This window comes from Mauremys reevesii, linkage group 12 (assembly GCF_016161935.1).
Source record: "Mauremys reevesii isolate NIE-2019 linkage group 12, ASM1616193v1, whole genome shotgun sequence".
NCBI classification, from domain to species: domain Eukaryota; kingdom Metazoa; phylum Chordata; order Testudines; family Geoemydidae; genus Mauremys; species Mauremys reevesii.
In genome coordinates, this window is record NC_052634.1 from 11,512,072 (window position 1) to 11,531,815 (window position 19,744).

Consider the following 19,744-nt stretch of genomic DNA (forward strand, 5'->3'; position numbering starts at 1 on the left):
GGTATGATGTCCATCCGTTTGCATTTGCATAACGTCTGTTAGTCTATAAGGTGCCACAGAATTCTTTGTTGCTTTTACAGATCCAGACTAACACGGCTACCCCTCTGATACTTGACATCAAGTTCTTGAAATCCACTCTGACTGCAGCTACTGCAGAACGCCCCGGCCTGATCGCTTCACAGCCTTCACTAGGGTGACTCAGTGCTACCAGATCCCGGCCAGCTGCCTCTTATCCAACAGGACTTTCAACAGCTAAAGCCACCTATCTCACATGAGATCTGGGGAGCCAGGTCTGCTGAATGACTCCCATTGCAATCTGGAGTGGGAGGCATGATCCACATAAGGGCCCGTGGCTTTGCAATTCTCTGCCCTAGCCATCCCCCAGAGCCCAGCAGTGGGGTCCTGCACGGCACCTTTCCTTGCCAGTGGCATAGGCTCGCTGTACATGGCAGCCATCAGTGAGGTGCTGAGATTCCAGGTTCCGCTCTGGCTCAGGCACTTACGCTGTGTTCACAACCATTTACACCAGCGGGAGTGAGGCCTTAGAAGTTATTCTTATTCTCATGTGAAAAAGGGGGCTCACGCCACCAAAGGAAAATGAATTGGGCAGAGTTCAGTGTTTGAATCAAAACAGACACACAAAGGAAATAAAAGGCGGCGTGAACACGCCGTAGGCCCAAGGGCCCCATTATCTACACGGCGCACACCTTGCAGAGAGGCTCGTGGGGCTGCGTGCCTCCACCCCGCATGACTGCATCGGCGCCATACGTGGGGCGAAGCGCCATGGCTCTGCGCCACTGGCTCTCCTATGGCTGGGCACGATATCAGCGCTTCCCCCTTCCACCTGAGCTACACAGCCCCCAACTCCGGCAAGCAGGTAATTAACTATCCAACAATGGCAGGATTTGCAGATTAACACGACCCAGGAAGGAGTGGGAAAACTCATTTACACCAAACAAAGGGGGAGGGAGTGATTAGTTGCTCTAGCGACAACAGAAAGAGTCAGATAGGGCCAAGGAAACTGATAAAGAGACAGAAAAGTGCTAATATCCCCCAGGTTGGTTTGTCTGAAGCACTAAAATTCCCTTGTTTTCTATCATGCAAATGTGGTGTCTAAGTGAAATGCAACCCCAGCAAACACAATGCTTCCCTCACCCTTCCCTTTCCAGTACCGAGATAAGGCCCACTTTCTTTAATGCATCTTACAAAGCTGCAGGAGCCTTTTGCAGGCAGAGGAGAGAGAGTGTTACATATATAAATAGAGCTTTCCAGATGCCATCCTTCCCCCTCCCCTTGGTAACCCCAGGAAGGGCTGTGTTTGCAAGACTTAAATAGCTTAAGTATCCTATGGGGAGAAGGGCGAGGGGGTGGGGGCTAAGGCTGAGACGCAGTAGGGGCCAGAGGCAGGTTTGCTTGGGATCCCCAGACCAAGGCGCCATGCCCCGGAGAATGCAGCAACCACCCAGGTGGCTGAAAGGAGCAGGCAGGGCTTGGAAGCATTTGCTCATTAATTAGACCTGCAGGGGGAACGTCAAGATGAAAGGAAGGAAAGCTGCTGGGTCCCAAAGGCTAGTGGGTTGTGTGTGAAGTCCCTTCATTCAGAACTCAGAGAGCCACGCCAGGTTCCTCTGAGCAGTGTCGCATAGATCAGGAGCTGTGGCCTTGCATTTTGAAAATGAGGCTCTTGCAGGATTCCAGGGGGCAATTAAATTTTTGTGGCATATACTCTCGTCGTTCCTCACCCCGAATCCCTCTCTGCCTGCAGTCCTGTGATCCTGACTAGCCTTGTTGCTGTCTGCCTCCCTTGTACTTTTAATTGGATACAATCTTCTTCTTCACTTCCTGCCCTCAACAGCTATTGTAGCATTTCTGCAGGCTGTTAAACTGTTGCTGCGTTCCATCCCAGCAGTAGCTGCCTTTTGACGATGAGCTAAGCGATTTCCGTAGAAAACATAAGGCCTGATTCTACAAGCTACTGAATACCCTCAACTCCAGCCGACCACAATGAGAGCTGAGGGTGATCAGCACCTTGCAAGATTGGGCCCATCATTTGTGAACCTCTTGAGGATCCTCCAGTGCTTTGGAGGCATGCGCTAGAGAAATAAGACAGGATTTGACTTTGGTATCCAACGCAATGGAGAGAGGGGTCTGGATGCTTAAGGCTATGGAGAAAGTTACATCAGGAAACCTGGTAGAAGAATCAGGATGGATCCAATAGAATCGTGTTGCATCACCTTGGTGCCTGATAGCAACTCCAGAGCTTTCAGGCGACCAACTTCAGCAAAAGAAACTCAGGCAGGTAATAACAAATTGCAAGATAAACAGCAAGAATTTGGGGTGGCGATGCACCCGCTTTCCATTTCACAGCTCATGGAGATGGGGAAAGTCCGGCTCTGTTTAGTTTGCTCGATTGCTTTAAAAGGAAGGAGAAGGAGGGAGGGGGAAGCGCTGAAATCTTTTTGGCCTTCTATTTATTAGGCTGTCAATAACGCTCAGCCCCAGCATATCGACAGCGGATTAGCACAACGCAACTCTGTGTACCGGACCAATGCCTTTTTAACCCAGCTTGTTGCCAAATCAATACACCCATCAGCATTTGAAAATTAGCCCGAGATGAGATTCCAATACTCAGGCTGGTGTGTCATGCTAAAAGGGCTCCCATCCAACTCGGAGAGAAAAGACTGCTAGCAAGGGATTAGAAGTTTTCCATTAATCCTCACCAAGACTTCCCTCAGCTAAAACAGCAACGTGTCGCACACATCGCACCATGCACACTCCTTCCTGCCCAATACACACCCACCCAGGTTCCTTCAGCACAGACACACGTGCACATATGTGAACACTGGTGAGTACACATGTTCTGAAGAGCCTTGCGTGGTGAGAGGTTTCATGGTGAAAGGCACTGAATTTAGCCGAACGTTCTGAAGAACATGCATGCGCATATGGCCTGAATAGCGGGCACACATTGGATTGTGCTGCTAATCAGGAAGCGGATCAGCCTGCTACATGATGGCGTACAAACCGATCAGCAGCAGGTTGATGACCCTCAGCTTGTCAGCCCATCCTTATAACATAAATGCTACACCCCAACTAGTGACTGTGGTGATGAAGAGGTTGAGAAAGTCTACTGCAACATCGAGCAGGAGCTAGCAGTGGTTCACCGCAGAGACATCCTAATGGTATAGGGTAATTGGAATGCTTGCACTGGTCCAGAGAGTTACCTAGAATGGGGCAGCTGCGTTGGGACGTTTAGCGACACCGAGACAAACGGCAGAGGACTGAGACTCATGCAATGTGCGACTAGAAATGACTCAGTCTTAGTGAAGACTTTGTTCAAGCACAAACCACCAAGGAGATGGACTTGGACATGATTGCATTTGTGGACTCAGAACAAGATCGCCTTGGTTATGGCTTCGGAGAGATGTCGTCTCAGTGGGGTGGGGAATCCATCCTTCCAGAAGGCCACATAGGATCTGATCATAAATTAGTAATGGCCAACATAAAGAACAAACTGGGAAACAAGAAAAGAGCAGCAAGTACCTCGGAGTCCATTATAATGCTGACTAACTGAAAGTCCATCGAATTTAAGTGGATGATTAAACAAAAGCTCCAAGCACACATCAGGCACAGCACATCATCTCCTGCTGCATTACAGAGACCATGGATGGTCTCCTGGGCAAATGGATCCTAAAGAAACCTTGGATCACGGAGAAGATTATTGAGTTATGTGATCAACGAAGGAAGTTAAGAGCACAAAGGAAGACCGATGGAACTGCAAGAGAGCAATATTCTCGTTTAACACGAGAAATAGGTTCACTGATTAAAGTGGCAGAAGAAGACTAGCTTGAACAAGAGTGCTTCGATATACAGAACTCCTTTTTAGCAAATGCCCCTAGGAAGGCCATTAAGACCCTTTCAAAAGGTTTCCCTGTCAGGAAAAATATATTGTTTCACCCAACGCTTTGGGTAGGTATTGCTGAGAACATGAATGAAACAAATTCTAAGTTGGAAGTGAAAGAGGCAGGTGTTAAACTGGGCTGCATGCTATCACTCTCTCTCTTCAACTATTATGTTGAAGACATTTTAAGAACTGCCACTGATGGAAACATACAAGAGAGCGTACCCATTGGCGGATGAAAAATTAGTCATTTATGCTTCAGGAATAAAATGGACCTGATTGGATCATTGCAAGAAACGCAGCGAAAATTGGTAGAACACTATAGTGGTGAAAGCAGAAAAGTTAGGTATAAAGAGATCACATGGAAAGACAAAGACGATGGTGACATCTAAGTGTGTTGAAAAGCCAAAGCTATTCCTACTCAAATCTAAGGAGGCACCAGAGTGTGTTGAACACTTCAGACACTTGGGTCGTATGACTACAAGGTACACTAAACATCATTCAGCCATCCAACACCGAAATCAGACTCACGACTGCTGCTCCAGCAATACTCAGCCGACTTTGGGGAAGCAAAGATATTACCATGAAGTGTAAAATGAAATTGCAGAGTCTTGTCTTCAGCATCTTGCTATGTGCCTGTGAGACATGGATGCTAAGGGAGCAGGACGTTACGAGGTTTTCTGCCTTCAAATTGAGATGCTAGAGGTGATTGCCGCGCATTCGCTAGACCTTGCATATGACTAATGAGAAGGTAATCACCCAAAGGTATAGCAGAACTGGAGTGATTTCTGATATCATTAAGGTGATCAAACAAAGATGACTTGTCTGTGGGCCACGTGGACCAGCTGAGTGGAGGAAAATTGCAGAAGCAAATTTTGGAGGGACTGGTGCCAGGGAGCACCTGAGGGAGATGTGGTCTGATGATGTCACTGACTGGATGGGACACGGAATGATGCTTCTCAAGGCTGTGTGAAGATGGCAAACGTGGAGGAAGATTGCGGGCCCGTGACTCCCGTGTGCTGTGTTTACTGTACATTGTGACGTGACTCTATGGCACTTTGCACTATGAGAGAATGGATGTATGGACACACAAGTGAGCACATGCAGCCTGACTAGCATGCATGCACACACTAGTGAGTGCACACTTAGAAAACACAACTCTCCAATACAAACATCCTCCCTACACAGAGAATTCCCAAAACCCCCGCAGCACACACAAATCTGCTCCCAACACACACACATGGGTCTGATGCACATATCTTTCTCCCGGCACGGATGTGCTTGCTTGCTCTCCTCTCTCTCATCCTCTTTCCACTACTTCAGACATAATTTGCTTTGCTGTTTCCCTCCAGCGTGAGAAAATTATGGTTTGAACACTGTCTGTGTCACACTCTCGAGCGGCTGAGGTTGAGGCCTGATGCCTATTCAGAGGGAGTCAGGCGAGCCCTGCCCCATCTTCCCAGAAAAAATAAAACATATGGACTTTGCCCAGTTCTGCTTGGACTGCCTGGCCCTCACAATCCTGCTCCACTTGCGGCTAAACAACCACCACCATGACACTTGGACTGAGCTTTAGGCCAGATGGGCAGGCGGTGTGGGCAAGCCGGGACAATGCTGGCAAAGAGCAAAGGCAGCTGCTGGGATGGGAAGGGAGATGCTGTTGTTTGGGAAGAGGGAGCCTAGGATGGAGCTACGGGAACAAGGGAACTGGGAATAAAGGTCATTGTGACAACTGGGAAGAGGAGTTGCAAGGGGCCGTTGGGAAAAAGGAACCAGGAGAGATGGGAGAAGAGAAACCACGGAAGCAGGGCAATGAGCTCCTAGCAGCCCAAGAAGGCCTGTCTCCCCTGGGCCTTACCTTGCACAATGAGATGCACCCGTGACGTTTTGGGGTGATTGTCTGTCTGCACGGAGCAGGTGTAGGGCCCCTCGTCGTACACGTCCACATCCTGGATCTGGATGCTGTACTCGGTTTTGGTGTTGGACAGGAGCACCACCCGGGGGTCCAAACACCACTTGTCATTGCCAGCGTAGAGAATGCTGCTGCGATTCAGCCAGGCCACTCGAGTGACTCTGTTATCCACGGAGCACCTGAGGGGAAGGAGAAAAATGATTCATTAGCACATCGCCTCTCGTGGCTACGCTCGCCCACTGCCGCTTTTCTTTTTGTCCTTTTCTTTTTTTAGCTTTGCTGTGAGCAGCAGTTTCGGAGACCCAGTAACACTGGTCTCCCAGGAGGAGAACGTCAGCACTTTGCCTGCTGTGCTCAGGGCTTCTTGTTCTATCTAAAATTCTACCTGTGCCTCAGATCAGTTCAAGAGGATTTCCAAAAAGATTCTCAATTACTTTAGAGTCACATGGCTTGTGCTCCTCTCAGTCCATTCCCAAGCGGCTCTTTGGGCCCCTTCATTCACCCCGAAGCTGCCTTTTACCAAGTGCATACAAGCCAGCTTAGTTACAGAGGTCAACTTTTGTCCAAATATCAACTCAAACTTTTTTGGAAACTTCAAATCTCTTTTTTCCCCCAGCAAAACCTTATTTTTCATTTCCCCCAGAGATTTCCATCTCCCTGCAGTCAGGAGAACAATGGGTGAAGGGAGCTAGTCTCTCACTGTTTCTGGAAGCAGGAAAGAGAAAATATCTCCTGTTCTCTCAAGTGTTCCAGGCAGAGAGTCTCAAAAAAAGATCAGGACACTCATCCAAAGAGAACCTTTCAACCTCCTAAAGTTTATCCATTGCAAGCATCCTCTCTTCCTTTCCCTCATCCACATCACCATCATATCATCTTGTTAGCAGTCACTGTCACTAAATGCCTCTACCCATATCCCCGATTGCAAAATCAGAGTGCTCCTGTTTCACTGCCACTTCCAGGAGTCTTATGGTAACCCACGAACCCAAACCCCTTATGGGACAGGAGAACATCCAAGCATCCGAGCTGAATACAACTGTGTTCCTTTTAAAGCATGCACGTATTTAACAGCTTTTATAACCCGGAGAAAGAGCTTTGTTAGATGTCAGTGACAGAGGATAAACCCGCTCAGCCTACGATCCCATGTTTATATTCTCTCCAGTCAACTTCATTACTTTTTTCGAGCAGTGGGGATGCAAATTAACTTGCACGTTACCAAGCAAGGGAGCAGCAGAGATCACAGAGGTGGAACGTGGAGACCTCAGTGAATGGACATCAATGGAGTGACAGCAAGGATGAATGTGGCCTCAGTGTGGGATCCGTCAGTGAGTTTGTGTGACACTGGACATGTTCTGGGGACCTCGGCCTTCCTCAGTGTTAGCATATTGGGGGCGCTACCACAGTCTAAGTAATAAACAATGATAAAAGTAACATGGAAGACAACTAAAGTCACTGTTAAAATTCATGCATCTCTCTGACACCACTCTCTTGTATGCCTCTATGCCCCCGGCCCTCCCATTTCTTTCTCCCCTACTATATCTATTACTCTGCTCTTGACCTGTCATAGTGCCTGCTGCCCAGTTATATGAGGGACGGATGAGCTCTGTTGTAAAGTTATCTGTAAATGGACACATTTTGAAGGAGGGACTCATGGACCCAGATACAGAGATACCACATCATCATGAGCGGAATCCACTTGAGCGTGAATCTGAATAGCGTGAACCTCCATTGAAAGTGGACAGAATGAAAGATCCAAAATCACAGCCATGTGTGAACTGCAGTTCCAGTACACCTTGCTCCAGGTGTAGTCTCCCAAGATGGTTTAGACCTGGGAACTGTGTCTTCTGTTCTTGGTGCTCCCACTGACTCAGTGTGCGATGCTTGGAAAAATCATTTAATTTCTCTGTGCAACAATTTCCTACCCATGAATACTTACTTACTTCACAGAGATCCAGCAAGACTGCTTTCACACTGCTTTGTCGATGTAGGTCCTGATCTGGGCCCCACTACCTGAGAACCTCACAATCTGAAATGTATTGATGCCTCCACCACTCCTGTGCGGTTGGACGATGCTATTATCCCCATTTGACAGATGGGGAACTAAGCCACACAGAGGCTAAGTGGGGCATCCAGGGAGTCTGTGGGCAGAGCAGAGATCTGAACAAAGGTCTCTTAAATCCAGGCTAGTGCCCTGACCACTGGCCCATTCTTCCTCTTTGCTTTGGAGACCTTCAGATGAAAGGAGCTGTTGACAAACACAGATTTTTATTATTTCTAAAAAAAACCCCATGGCTTCGCTATGGGCAAACCCAGAGGGTTTTCTTCAGTTTGTGCTTAATCAAACTCCTGTTAAAGTCAGTGGGAGTTCTGTGTAAGGACTGAGAAAGGTCCTTAGGATTTCACCCAAGAAGACAAATCTACTGTATTCCTCTCTTTTTTAAATGAATAATGGTTCATTATAGGGCTGGATTGGAGCCACAGAGTTTAGAGCCAACGTTGGAGGATGCCTGGATCCAGGATTTTGCTCTGGGCCTACCTCTATTGGCACATTTAAAGATACCGTAAAAGAAAGGTTCCAACAATTACTGTGAGGCCCATTTCTGTACAAACGAAGAGGTGCCCTGTCTACTGGATATTTCAGAGACGAAGCGGGTGATGGGAATGCAGATGATTAACTGCCTGTTGCCTTCTGCTGAAGTTTGCACCATGGACCAGTGAGCAGGTTTAAATAAAAAATCCTCTGCCTCTCCCTCCGCCTTTGTGAAGCATCCCAGCTTGGAGATCCATGGACAACAATGGAACCAGACAGTGTGTAATCCAAGCATTCCCTCCATCCAACGAGCATTTAAGCGCTTTTGAAAAATAACAGGGCTCAGGCAACGCATGAGGCCACAGCGAAATCAGTGCTTTCGGCCTTCACAGTGCCTGGTCACCATCTCTTCTTATCACATAGACACGCTCCTCTGTCCCTGGGATGGGCAGACTCAAGGGTCTGGCTTTTTTATTTTATTTATGTTGTATTTCCTTAAAGCTCAAAAACAAAACAAAACAAAATCACAATACAAACAGCTACAGGATAGAATCATAGAATATCAGAGTTGGAAGAGATCTCAGGAGGTCATCTAACCCAACCCCCTGCTCAAAGCAGGACCACCCCCAACTAAATCAATACCTGGGAATAGGCACCCAAGGCTCGGATACTGCAGCAATATTCCTGAGATCCCAGTCCTCCTCCATGCCGTTTACATGGGATTCCTGAGCCCCTACAGGGACAGGTTCTCATCTTTCCCTCCAACCCATGTGAGATAGGAATGGACCAGGCAGTCTTGATGCTCAGAGCATGACTGGGCCCAGCTCATAGTGCGTCCCTCCCAAGGGAAGGACCGTCGGACAGACAGGTTGTGGTGCCAAGGTTGTGTTGCTGCTGGCTGAGTTGTAATGCCACCCAAAGCTCCCCCAGGGTGGTACATCTCCACTCCATCCTCTGTGTGGGGATGTACAGACCTGAGCAATAACAATGGGAGTCTTTTCATTAGCTTCCCTGGGAGCTGCATGAGGCCACTGAGTTCTAAGTGACTTGTCCAGCATCACAGAAAAACCAGATGCATCTCTGGCGTGACTCCATTGATACCAGTGGACGCAGCCCACAGCGAGTCAGTGGCAGATCCAGGAATCCTTATCCTCCCCAACAGGGCACACACCCTATGCTCCAAAGTCTCTGCTGCATTAATAAAAGCCAACATCAGCTGCACACATCAGGGGCCTAGAAAGGGTCCAGAGCTCTGAACCTGACCCACGGCTGCCATCCAGAGCCATGCTGAAGTGCAGTCGCGCTATATACTTTTAGGGAGGGGAGATGGTTCTGAAAGAGATGTCACATGGCCAAGGCTCAGTCTCCGCTCCTGACACTGAGTGCAGCTCAGGATGGCCGAATGCTCTCTCCCTTCTCCCCCACATCTGGTTCCTTGCCCTCTTCCAGCGGCTCCTAACTAAAAGCTGAGCCTGTTGATGGGCAACCCTGTTTTCCCCACAAAGGAGACAATACGGATTGGAGCAAACAAAATAACCAACCGCCCCTTTGGTCACAGCAGCAAGGGCAAGCTCCAAAGGGGGACGCGGGGGCAGCTAAAATACACGGCGGAGTCTGGAAACTTTCCCTGCCCTCTTTTCCTTCCAGCAACACTCCAAGCCCAGAGACACTTTCCTATTGCTCACTTGTGCACCTCTTTGAAGCTTCTCTCTCCCTGCGATGTGCCGATGAAGGAGGGGGGAATGGGTCCCCAGGGTGCCAGAAACAGCCCTGGCCTCAGCAAAGATGTACAAGTCATTAAGCACAGATGAGGTAATTTCGTCTCTCAAGATCCTTAATCCTCTTTACATTCCAGCTCGGGAGGCAGGGCAGGAAGATGAAAAGCCTGGAGTCCCCCAGCAAGGGGAGGCAATGTTCTTGGTCTCACGCTCTGCTTTCTCCCTGCATCTCTTTTCCCTTCAGATCCCCAGTCCCAGGTCTCCGGGCTTCCCTCAGTGAGGAAGGGAGGCCATTAGCATGCCACAATCACAGCATCCTCCTTGCTCAGCAGCAATGGTTCGCTGAGGGAGATCCCAGTGCCATGTTAATATCCCACCACCCAGATGCAGCAGGGGTGGGTTGACCCCAATCTCTGGATCCCTCCAAACCATCCCTGCCAGAAACCTTTAGCCCTCAGGCTCAGAGCTATACATTGGAGGAGCAACATCTCTGCCTTTGAATTTTTCCCCCGGTGAGCTATCCCCCAGAATGCTGCTAACATGATCATTAATGCACTTATGGTAGCATCTTGAGGCCCCAGCCAAGACTGAGGCCCAGTTGCGCTAGGTGCTGTACATACACATAGTAAGAGACAGCCCCTGCCCCCCAAAGCCACTGTGTACATAGACAAAGGATGGGAGAAAGGAAACATTATTAGCCTCATTTTACAGTTCAGAAACTAAGGCACAGAGTGAAGAAGGGGCTTGCTCAGAGCCACACAGGAAGCCTGTGGGGGGTGAATGTTCACTAACAAACATGCATTATTACTATTTAGCCATGCCAGGCCCGACTCCCCCAGAGCTGCCCCGTCCCTGTATGGTGTTATGGACTTTATGTCACACACCCAGAAGGCCAGAATAGCTTTGTTGCTGTCATTCTCTTAGATCTGATTGGATCACCATCCACCCCACCCAGCTCAACTCACCCTGGCTACACTATCAATAGTAGGGCTGGTGCACAGATGGAGTTACTGAATAGCAGCGATTCCATGTATAGACAAGTCCTTACTCAGTGTGTTTTCCCAGGAAGGAAGTTGAAACAAACATTTGTGTGTCAGGGGCTGCTGCTTCTCCCTGCTCTTTGCCTGGGTTTCTGAAGAAAGAACTTTGCTTTAAGTGGGATTATACAGGAATCCCTCAGCCCCACACCATTCCTTTCTGCGAACACATATACCTATGGAATGACGCCTCTAGACAGGTCATCTGCATTGATTGAACCCAGGACCTCTGGATCTTACAGTATGAGTCTGGACTGCCTGAGCTAAAGAACCAGCTTGGTTAACTTGGATCAGTTGGCAGTAAGGCCCAGATCCTTAAAGAGACATTTCATGCACTTTGCTACAGAGACGGGGTGCAAATGTGGCTTTCTGACAGCTTTTTTCAGTACAGTTTCCAGATCTCTGCATGGTCCAAAACACCCCCTGGTGTAAGTTAGAGCAGCCCTGAGGTCAGTCTGACTTACAGCAGTCTGTCCTAGGTTGCCTATGGGCTACACTGCACACTGTAGTACTTAGCACTAAAGCTATCCCCATTCCTACCCCTAGCCCTGTCCCAGTACACCCCCCTAGGCTGAGGCCTACAGGACGGGTAGGACAGGATTCCTTATGTACGCTGCTCCGGCACTGGGAGAATTCTACCCCAGCCCTTTGTGGCTTATTTACAAACCTTACTTGCTGCGGGAGTGGTAAAGAGCAGCCCTTTTATAATAGACTGAGTCAAAACCAGAGAGCAGAACTCCCTGAAGCTGGATCCCACATACGGGGCTTGGGCCCATCTTTCCTAACCCGGTAGAGCAAACAGATAGGGCTAGATGGGTACCCGGGGAATGCTAGGGAGGAGAGGTAAAGGATCCCGAAACCTAACAAGGACCCCAGCTCTTCCCTCGAGCCCCTTCTGCAGTGCCGTGCCTTAGCAAGAGTTCTCTTTCCTCCAAATACAACGTTCCTTGCGCACCAAATCTCCCACTGAAGATAATGGGATCGCAGAGTGCAAAGAGAATATAGGCTCGTGCTCGTACTCACTAAGTCCTTTCTAAACCACCCACTGTCCTTGGTAATTCACTTTAGCTGCTTTCCGTGTGCATAAATCCCAACTGCCCTTCTGCTGCATCTGTCCCCCTACCCCGTCCCCTCCAATTCTTGTCTTTTTAGAGAGGAGGAGCTCAAACAGCTTGAGAAGTACCTCTCCTCTCTGCTCCCTTCTGAATCCCCTAGACCTCCGCAGGGGCGACTTGTTATGCCAAACTCCAGCATCTCCAAGCCCTTTACAAAAGATGCACAATCATAACACACAGCTCAGCCGGCAGCGCCATGGCAACAAGCAGGAAGCAAGAGGGAGAGATGCAAGTGGAGTTTTTAGTTTGAAATTGAAAGGGGGAAAGTGTCTCAGAAGAGATCCCCTCTATGGCTTTGTCTACATGCAAGCATTGTTGTGCAATAACTATGCAACTCTTTCTAGTGTGGATGCAGTTAGAAAAGTTCCCCACTGGGGTAGCTTATCCCCATACAGAGGGTGGGGAATAAGCGATCTCAGGATAGGGCATCTTTATATTGGTACAACTGCATCCACCCTGGATTGTCCTATGGAATAACTTAAGTCTCTGTAGCTACAGTAGCTTCTCCATTTCCAGCCGTTTTTAACCCAACGATCACTGCCTGCTGCAGAAAGCACTCGTGCCTCAAAACCAATCACCAAACTTTACTTTACACTGCCTGCCAAGGCTCTCAAAGCCTTTTTCAAGCATTAAAGAGTTAAGTCACCCATCTGCCCTCAGAAGTATGATCCCCATTTGACACAGAGGGAAACTGAGGCACTGAAGTGACTTTCCCAAGGCCACAAAGGAAGTCAGTGGCAGAGGTGGGAATAGACCCGAGGGGTACTGCCCTCTCTTAGGCCACCCTGCATCTGGATGGTAGAATCATAGTACATCAGGGTTGGAAAGGACCTCAGGAGGTCATCTAGTCCAACCCCCTGCTCAAAGCAGGACCAATCCCCAGGCAGATTTTTCCCCAGATCCCTAAATGGCCCCCTCGAGGATTAAACTCACAACATTGCAGGCCAATGCGCAAACCACTGAGTTATCCCTTCCCCCAGTACTCTCACTTGTCCCCAGATTCAGAAGAAGACCGATAGACTAACAGCCCCACAATTATGTCCCAGTCGAAGGCTAGAGGAAGTTTCTTCCAACTGTCCCTATTTGTGTCCTCTAGTATACACACGAAGGTGGTGGGGGGAAGGAGGTTGTTAATTACTGAAGTGCCGGAACTGGAACCCATGGCTTTGTCAGCTCTTACGCAAAGACCTGGTGTTTGAGATGGTTGGGCTGGGGAATGTGGCTTGTTTCAACCCAGCAGGGCACGGAAAGAAATGCATAATATGAGTTAGAACGGCAAAGGAGCCATGCCAAATTAGCAACCTGATTGCTGCTTTCATTGCAATTGTCAGGGGGAAAGCTGGGCTCTCTTCTCCCCACAGCAAACTTGGGGGTCCATCTTCTCTTCCTCAGGCCAGATCTGGGCTGGGATGATGGGGACCTCTAAAGCGCGTGCGCACACACACACACACACACACACACACACACACACACACACACACACACACACACACACACACACACACACACACACACACACACACACACACACACACACACACACGACATTGGGTCTTCATCCAGGATAAAACTAACTCCCAGTGAAGCTGCTGAGAGGCTCTTGTCTGTACAGGGGAAATTTCCCTCCCCCAAATACTAACCAGTTTCTTAAACCAGTTAATCTACGCTGGATTTCAGACTTGTTGGAGCCATAGTATTGACTAAGTTCCAGGAGGCTCAAGATGTTTTTTTTTTTTAAACTGAACCAGTTCCAAACCACTGTGGATTTTGAAACCAGTCCCTTAAACATGATCTGGGCAACCCAGAACCTGGTCTGCACTTTGGACCCATCTGAAAGTCAGTTTAGACGAACTAGCTTGGAAACCAGGTAAAATGTGGGGCAGAAAATATTCCTAGTACAGACCTGGCCAGCAGGGGGAACTGTTTCTAACCTGCACAGGGAGAAATGGACCCACAAATCCTACTGAGGGTGCTGGAAGCAGGAGAGCCTCAGAGTTCAGGCTGCATATCTGGTTTCCCCTTCTAAGCTGTTGTGCTATGAATGATCAACTAAACTAGCCTGCTGCCGAAGGCAGGAGCTTCCCAACTTGGATTTATTTCTTTGAGTATCACATTTTATTGCTATTTATTAGAATTAATTGGAGGCCGGGCTGTGAACCACTCACTCCTATCCAGGAGCAATTCCCACTGACGTCATAGACTCTCCTAGTGCAAATAATCACTCCCCAGTGGGAATGTGAGGGTCACAATCTAGCCCTGCCACAATCTGAGTGTCGGTGAAAGGTGCCAGACTGGCACCGCCAGAGATGAAAGTCCCCTCTATTTATCCTATACGCGCTGCCCCGCCTGCGTGTTCAAATCCTCCTCGCCTGTCTGAAGAACATATACTATTGCTCTGAGCTAGCATCAGCCTGCGAGATACTAAGGGAATGTGTGGGAAAGAGGGTGGGTGAGACGGATGGAGAGAGGGAGGAATGGATAGCCCACCCTCATTAGAATTCCCAAAGCTTGCCTCTTCTTGTAATGATACGCCATTCAGGATGGCATTGTTCGGTAATATACAGTGTCCCAGCACCTCAATGCCTTGTATCCTTTTAGAAGGGCCATACTGTGCCAGCAGGTTTACCAAGGCATTTAAGAGGCAAGATTAAGACGCCACGGGTTCTTTTCACAGCCGTCTGGTGAGACCGTGCATCATTACAGTTTCCCTTGAAGGAGCTTTCGGGGTCTGAGAGAGAAGACTCCATGATCCATGGATCTACCAGAGACAAATGGGGGAAAAAACGAGCAGAACACTAGACCCAAATGATATAGAGCGAGATATTTATATAGCACCCGGACCTAACCTGAAGGGATTAGGCTAAACGCTAGTGCCGCATCCTCATCTACAAGGCTGTCCACAAACCAAATCCCCGATGCCCCTCCGCTGTCATTTCATCCTCCACCCGACCATCTCTCCCGACTCCCCGCTATCCAAGGCTGTAAAGCCACGGGGGAGCTGGCAGTGTGCGGAGTGTGGTCATTTCCAGTCTCCACTTCTCCAGCTGCCAGGATATGGCTGCCACCCCGAACACTGATCATGATACCGAGGAGTTGGTGAGGGCGGGGGGCAACTTTCCCCCACTAATAAATAACAAGCCCAGGTCCTTGCTGTTGCATTTCTGCCTCGTTTGTATTTTTCTGCTTCGCCATCAAAAACAGTTCACCTCTGCTAGGTCAGGCAAAACAATAGCTACCTGCTGCTGCTCCCACAACTCACAGGCTGGCAACCTCTATCAATCAGGCCTGCCTCCCCAAGGGATTTATAGAGCCTGCTGGCTCTGCTCTTCACTTGTATTTTATAACCTACACGCGCACATGCAGAGCGCATACCCAGGGTGCACACACACACGCACATGCAGAGTGCCTACCCAATGTGCACACACAAACACATGCAGAGCGCATACCCAGTGTGCACACACACAGAGCACATACCCAGTGTGGGCACACACAAGCACACGCAGAGCGCATACCGAGTGTGAACACACACACGCACATGCGGAGTGCCTACCCAATGTGCACACACAAACACACACACACACACGCAGAGCGCATACCCAGTGTGCACACACACACACACACATGCAGAGTGCCTACCCAATGTGCACACGCACACAGAGCGCATACCCAGTGTGCACACAAACAAGCACATGCAGAACACATACCCAGTGTGCACACACACATAAGCACACACACACACACAGAGTACACACTCATGCACATACACTGTGTATAACTACTCCACATACTGTACGTACACAGAGAACATACATATACACACACTGTCTGTAACCACTACATGCACACACCCACAGAGTATACAACTATACCCACAGAAAGAGCACACATACAAACTATACATATTATACATATCACACACAGACATACCCCCCACACACTCACTGCACACACACAGATTACATGCTGCACATGCATCTGACAAAGCGGGTATTCACCCACGAAAGCTTATACTCCAATACTTCTGTTAGTCTATAAGGTGCCACAGGACTCTCTGTCTCTTTACAGATGCAGACTAACATGGCTACCCCTCTGATACTTGACACTGAACATGGCACTCCAACAATTTTTCTGCTGGCCCTCTACTAAATCTGTACATCCTTTTTGCTGTTCCTGGAGTTGCAAAAGGACACTGGACAAGAGAAAATGAATCACAAGATATTTCACACTCAGCCACCCTTGGGAAGTACAAGAAAATCGCACAAGAATCCCTGCTCTTGAGAGCTCTCTGGACCGAAGTAAATCAGAAAAATCCTTTTCTTCAACTCCTCAGACCTTTTCTTTCCCCCTTAGGATCCCCAAAACATGTGACAGTGGCACCTCACTAAGCAATACAAGATATGGGGACCATTTATCAGATCTCCCTACCCATAGCATTGGGGTTGGATAAACTAGGACCTAGATCTGAAACACATTAGCCAACCACAAATGACTGGGCCCAATAAAGAGAAAATGGATGAAATGTAATGGCCTGTGATGTACAGGAGATCAGAGCAGAGGATCCCATGGTCCTTTCTGGCCTTGAAATCTATGAATCTTGTTTTGGGTCTATACACAGAAGATCCTGATTGATGGCTTATAAATTTAGGAGGGGGGCTGAAGATGCTTCTCAGCTGGTGTGTCTGAATGATACAATGACACATCAGAATGAGAGAGAAAGTGGATCTGGTTTTCTTCTCACCCCAGTTTTCCACTCAGGTCAGTGGAAATACTCCTGACTTACACCTTTGCAAATGAGAGGAGAATTAGACTCATGGTTATACAACTCCTGGTCTCAAGGAGACTCAAATTACAGCAGCTATCGCATGAGAAAGAAGGGGCACTACCTCTGAGCACTGGAACTGGCAGCTCCGTCTGGATCTCAGCTCTCATGATAGGGAGGCAGTTCATTTATTCCCCAGCAGCTCTTATTAGCTTTGGCTTTGGTGCCGCAGCTCTGTGCCCTCCTCAGTAATGGGGGCTTCAAGGAACGGGTGTGCCCCATGGGTGTGGGGAGAAACAGAGTCACCTTATGGGGTGGAAGTGATCTCCTGTTTGTCCTCTGCACGTCCCCTTGGTAGAGAGCCCCTGGAAAATCCGGTACGCCCTGTATCCACCCACGCCTACTGTCACACATCTCAGCGCTTCCCCCACCCTGTCCTTGTCACGGACACAAAATTTTATATGAAGCTGTAAAGTTTGCTGACAGCTCAGTTTGTCCGCACGACCCTCAAGTTGATCCTGGTGTGATATATGGCACTAACGCTCAGAAGCGTGGACAGCCTCAGCACAAATCAAGAAAGAAAGAAAAGGAGAGACAGACAGACATAGAAATATAACCGCACAGGACGGATAGCATGAGGGGTTAAGAGAGGTTTCACTGCCAGGGAAAATCTCTCTTTAGATATTCACTATTAACTCAGCAGCAGGAGCGCCGACAGGTAAGGAAGGCACACCTGCTGATTTCCACATGCACCTCAAATCTTCTCTTTCTCAGCAGTTGGAGCATTTCCAAAGGCTGGGAGTCAACAGGTGCCCTCAGATCGGCTGGCACCCAGGTTTTTATTCGGATTCACATGGTCAAAAGTGCAGCTCAGGTATTGAAAATAAAACCCTTTTTGTGACACCTCCCTTCCTGCCCACGAAGATCTGAACATATTTAACCAGCTTCACTCAAACAGGCCCATCGGGGACATCAAATGCCATTCAAGCCTGCTCTCTCTCCTCCCTCCTCTGCAAAGCAAATTGTTCTCTTTGCCCTTCGCTCCAGGCTGGAGGAGCAAAAAGGCAATATCTAGGAGGAGACACTTCCTTGACTGCTAGAAGAAAGAGGCTGGGAGTCAGGGTCAGGAGTCCTGGGTTCTATTCCCAGGGCTGTGAGGGAAGTGTAACCTAGTGGTTAGGCAGGGGACTGGAAGTCAAGATTGATGGATTCTGTCTCCAGCTCTGATAGAGGAGTGTGGTCATGTGGTTATTGCAGAAGGGACTAGGATCCAAGACTCCTGGGTTCGGTTACTGACTCGCATGGTGAGCTTGGGCAAAAAGCTTCATCTCTCCCCACCTCACTTTCCATTTGAGTAAAATGCAGTGACAGATTTTAGCACCGGCCTCCCCGCGTGAGTTTGGAGGGTTAGTTAATGCATGTTTGTGAAGCACCGGAGAGCCTCAGTTCAAAATTTACAGATGCAAATCATTTGCTCTAATTTTATTAATAATAGGATGCAAGCTATGAACGCTCCGCCTTGCTTGGTCAGGTGCAATGCCATGATGCACAGACAGCTCAGGGCACACAAGCTTATTGGGAAATGCCAAAGAAATGGGGGGAAAGGAATGGAAAGAAAGAGAGGAAGGAAAAAATGAAGCCAGTGCTTGAAAACTCCCTTCTAGTTCTCACCATGCTGAGAGACCCCTCCCAACTTTAAAGCAACGGCAGATCACATGGGACCAGCCACCCAAGCAACTCAAAGTGCTTCCCAAACCTTAAGGAATTAGGGCCAATAGACAGAGGCTGGCTGACATCAGTAAGATGAATCCTTTAGTCCTCAAGGGAAGCATTATCCTCATTTTGCCCTTAGATGCATTTGTACATTCTGAAACCAGGTAGATGGGCAATCTTACGCACTGGGACATTAAATGACTCGTCCGTGGTCAGAGCAGAGGTCGAGCCAAGAGTAGAACCCACATCTCTTCCTGACGCCCAGGCCTGGGCTCTAACCACTAACCTACATACACCTCCTGCACACCAGGGGCATTTGTGGAAGCGGATGAAGGCTGCTAGGAGCACTGGGCTGGACTAGAGGGAAGGCGGCAGAGAGAACGTGGCAAGGTGCTGCGGATTTGCTCTGGTGCTGACATGCTGCCTGTCTCCCCCACATGCAAATCTCCTAACAGCAGAGGCTGGCTAAGCTGCAGGAGCAGCAGCCCAGGCCCGGCTCTCAGGAATGCTGTCCCCCCGCCCCCCATATCTGTCTTCCTCTGAGTGTGGGTGTGTGCACGTGCCTCCTAAGGCAATAGGAATCTAATTCTGGGCGGCTCTGTGACAGGAGAATTTCTGAGTGGTGGAAGATTAAGTCCATCAAAAGAAACTTAGGCTAAGGAGCTCACGTGTTCTCAACCTTGATGTATGAGTCATGGTGGGAGGACAGCAAAGCAGACAAGTCCCAGTGCAGCAGACAGTCATGCTAGGAAGGTCTTCATCTCTCTGTAGCGCTGCTGTGTTTTGCCCTGTGGCCCTGCACCAGGCTCATCCCCGTCCTCCTATTAACACACCTTACCAGCACCACCGCTTTGCACACCTTTGCCATCTTCCACCCAAGGATCTCAAAGCGCTTTACAAAACCCTAAGGAATTCAGCCTCACGGCTGCTCTGTGAGCTAGAGAAGTGTCTGTACGGTAGGACCTATTCATAGACCAATAGGTCTTTTCATTCTGGGACTCTATCTTGAAATCTAACCAAGGACAGTCACCCAGGGATACAGGATTTGTTACCTACAGCAAGCTA

General features: G+C 48.9%; 1 protein-coding gene across 20 annotated transcripts in view; it reads right to left on the reverse strand.

Annotated features, from left to right (window-relative positions):
• Window positions 1-19,744, reverse strand: part of LOC120375737 (protein CEPU-1) — a 757,368-nt gene that overhangs the window by 118,508 nt on the left and 619,116 nt on the right. For all 20 annotated transcript variants that reach the window (XR_005586712.1, XR_005586711.1, XR_005586710.1 and 17 more), the window contains one exon: window positions 5,757-5,989. Coding sequence is in view for 16 of the 20 variants with exons in the window: in XM_039496604.1 (XP_039352538.1) it covers window positions 5,757-5,989 (233 nt within the window). In the remaining 4 variants the exon portion in view is untranslated. The remainder of the gene's footprint in view (window positions 1-5,756; window positions 5,990-19,744) is intronic.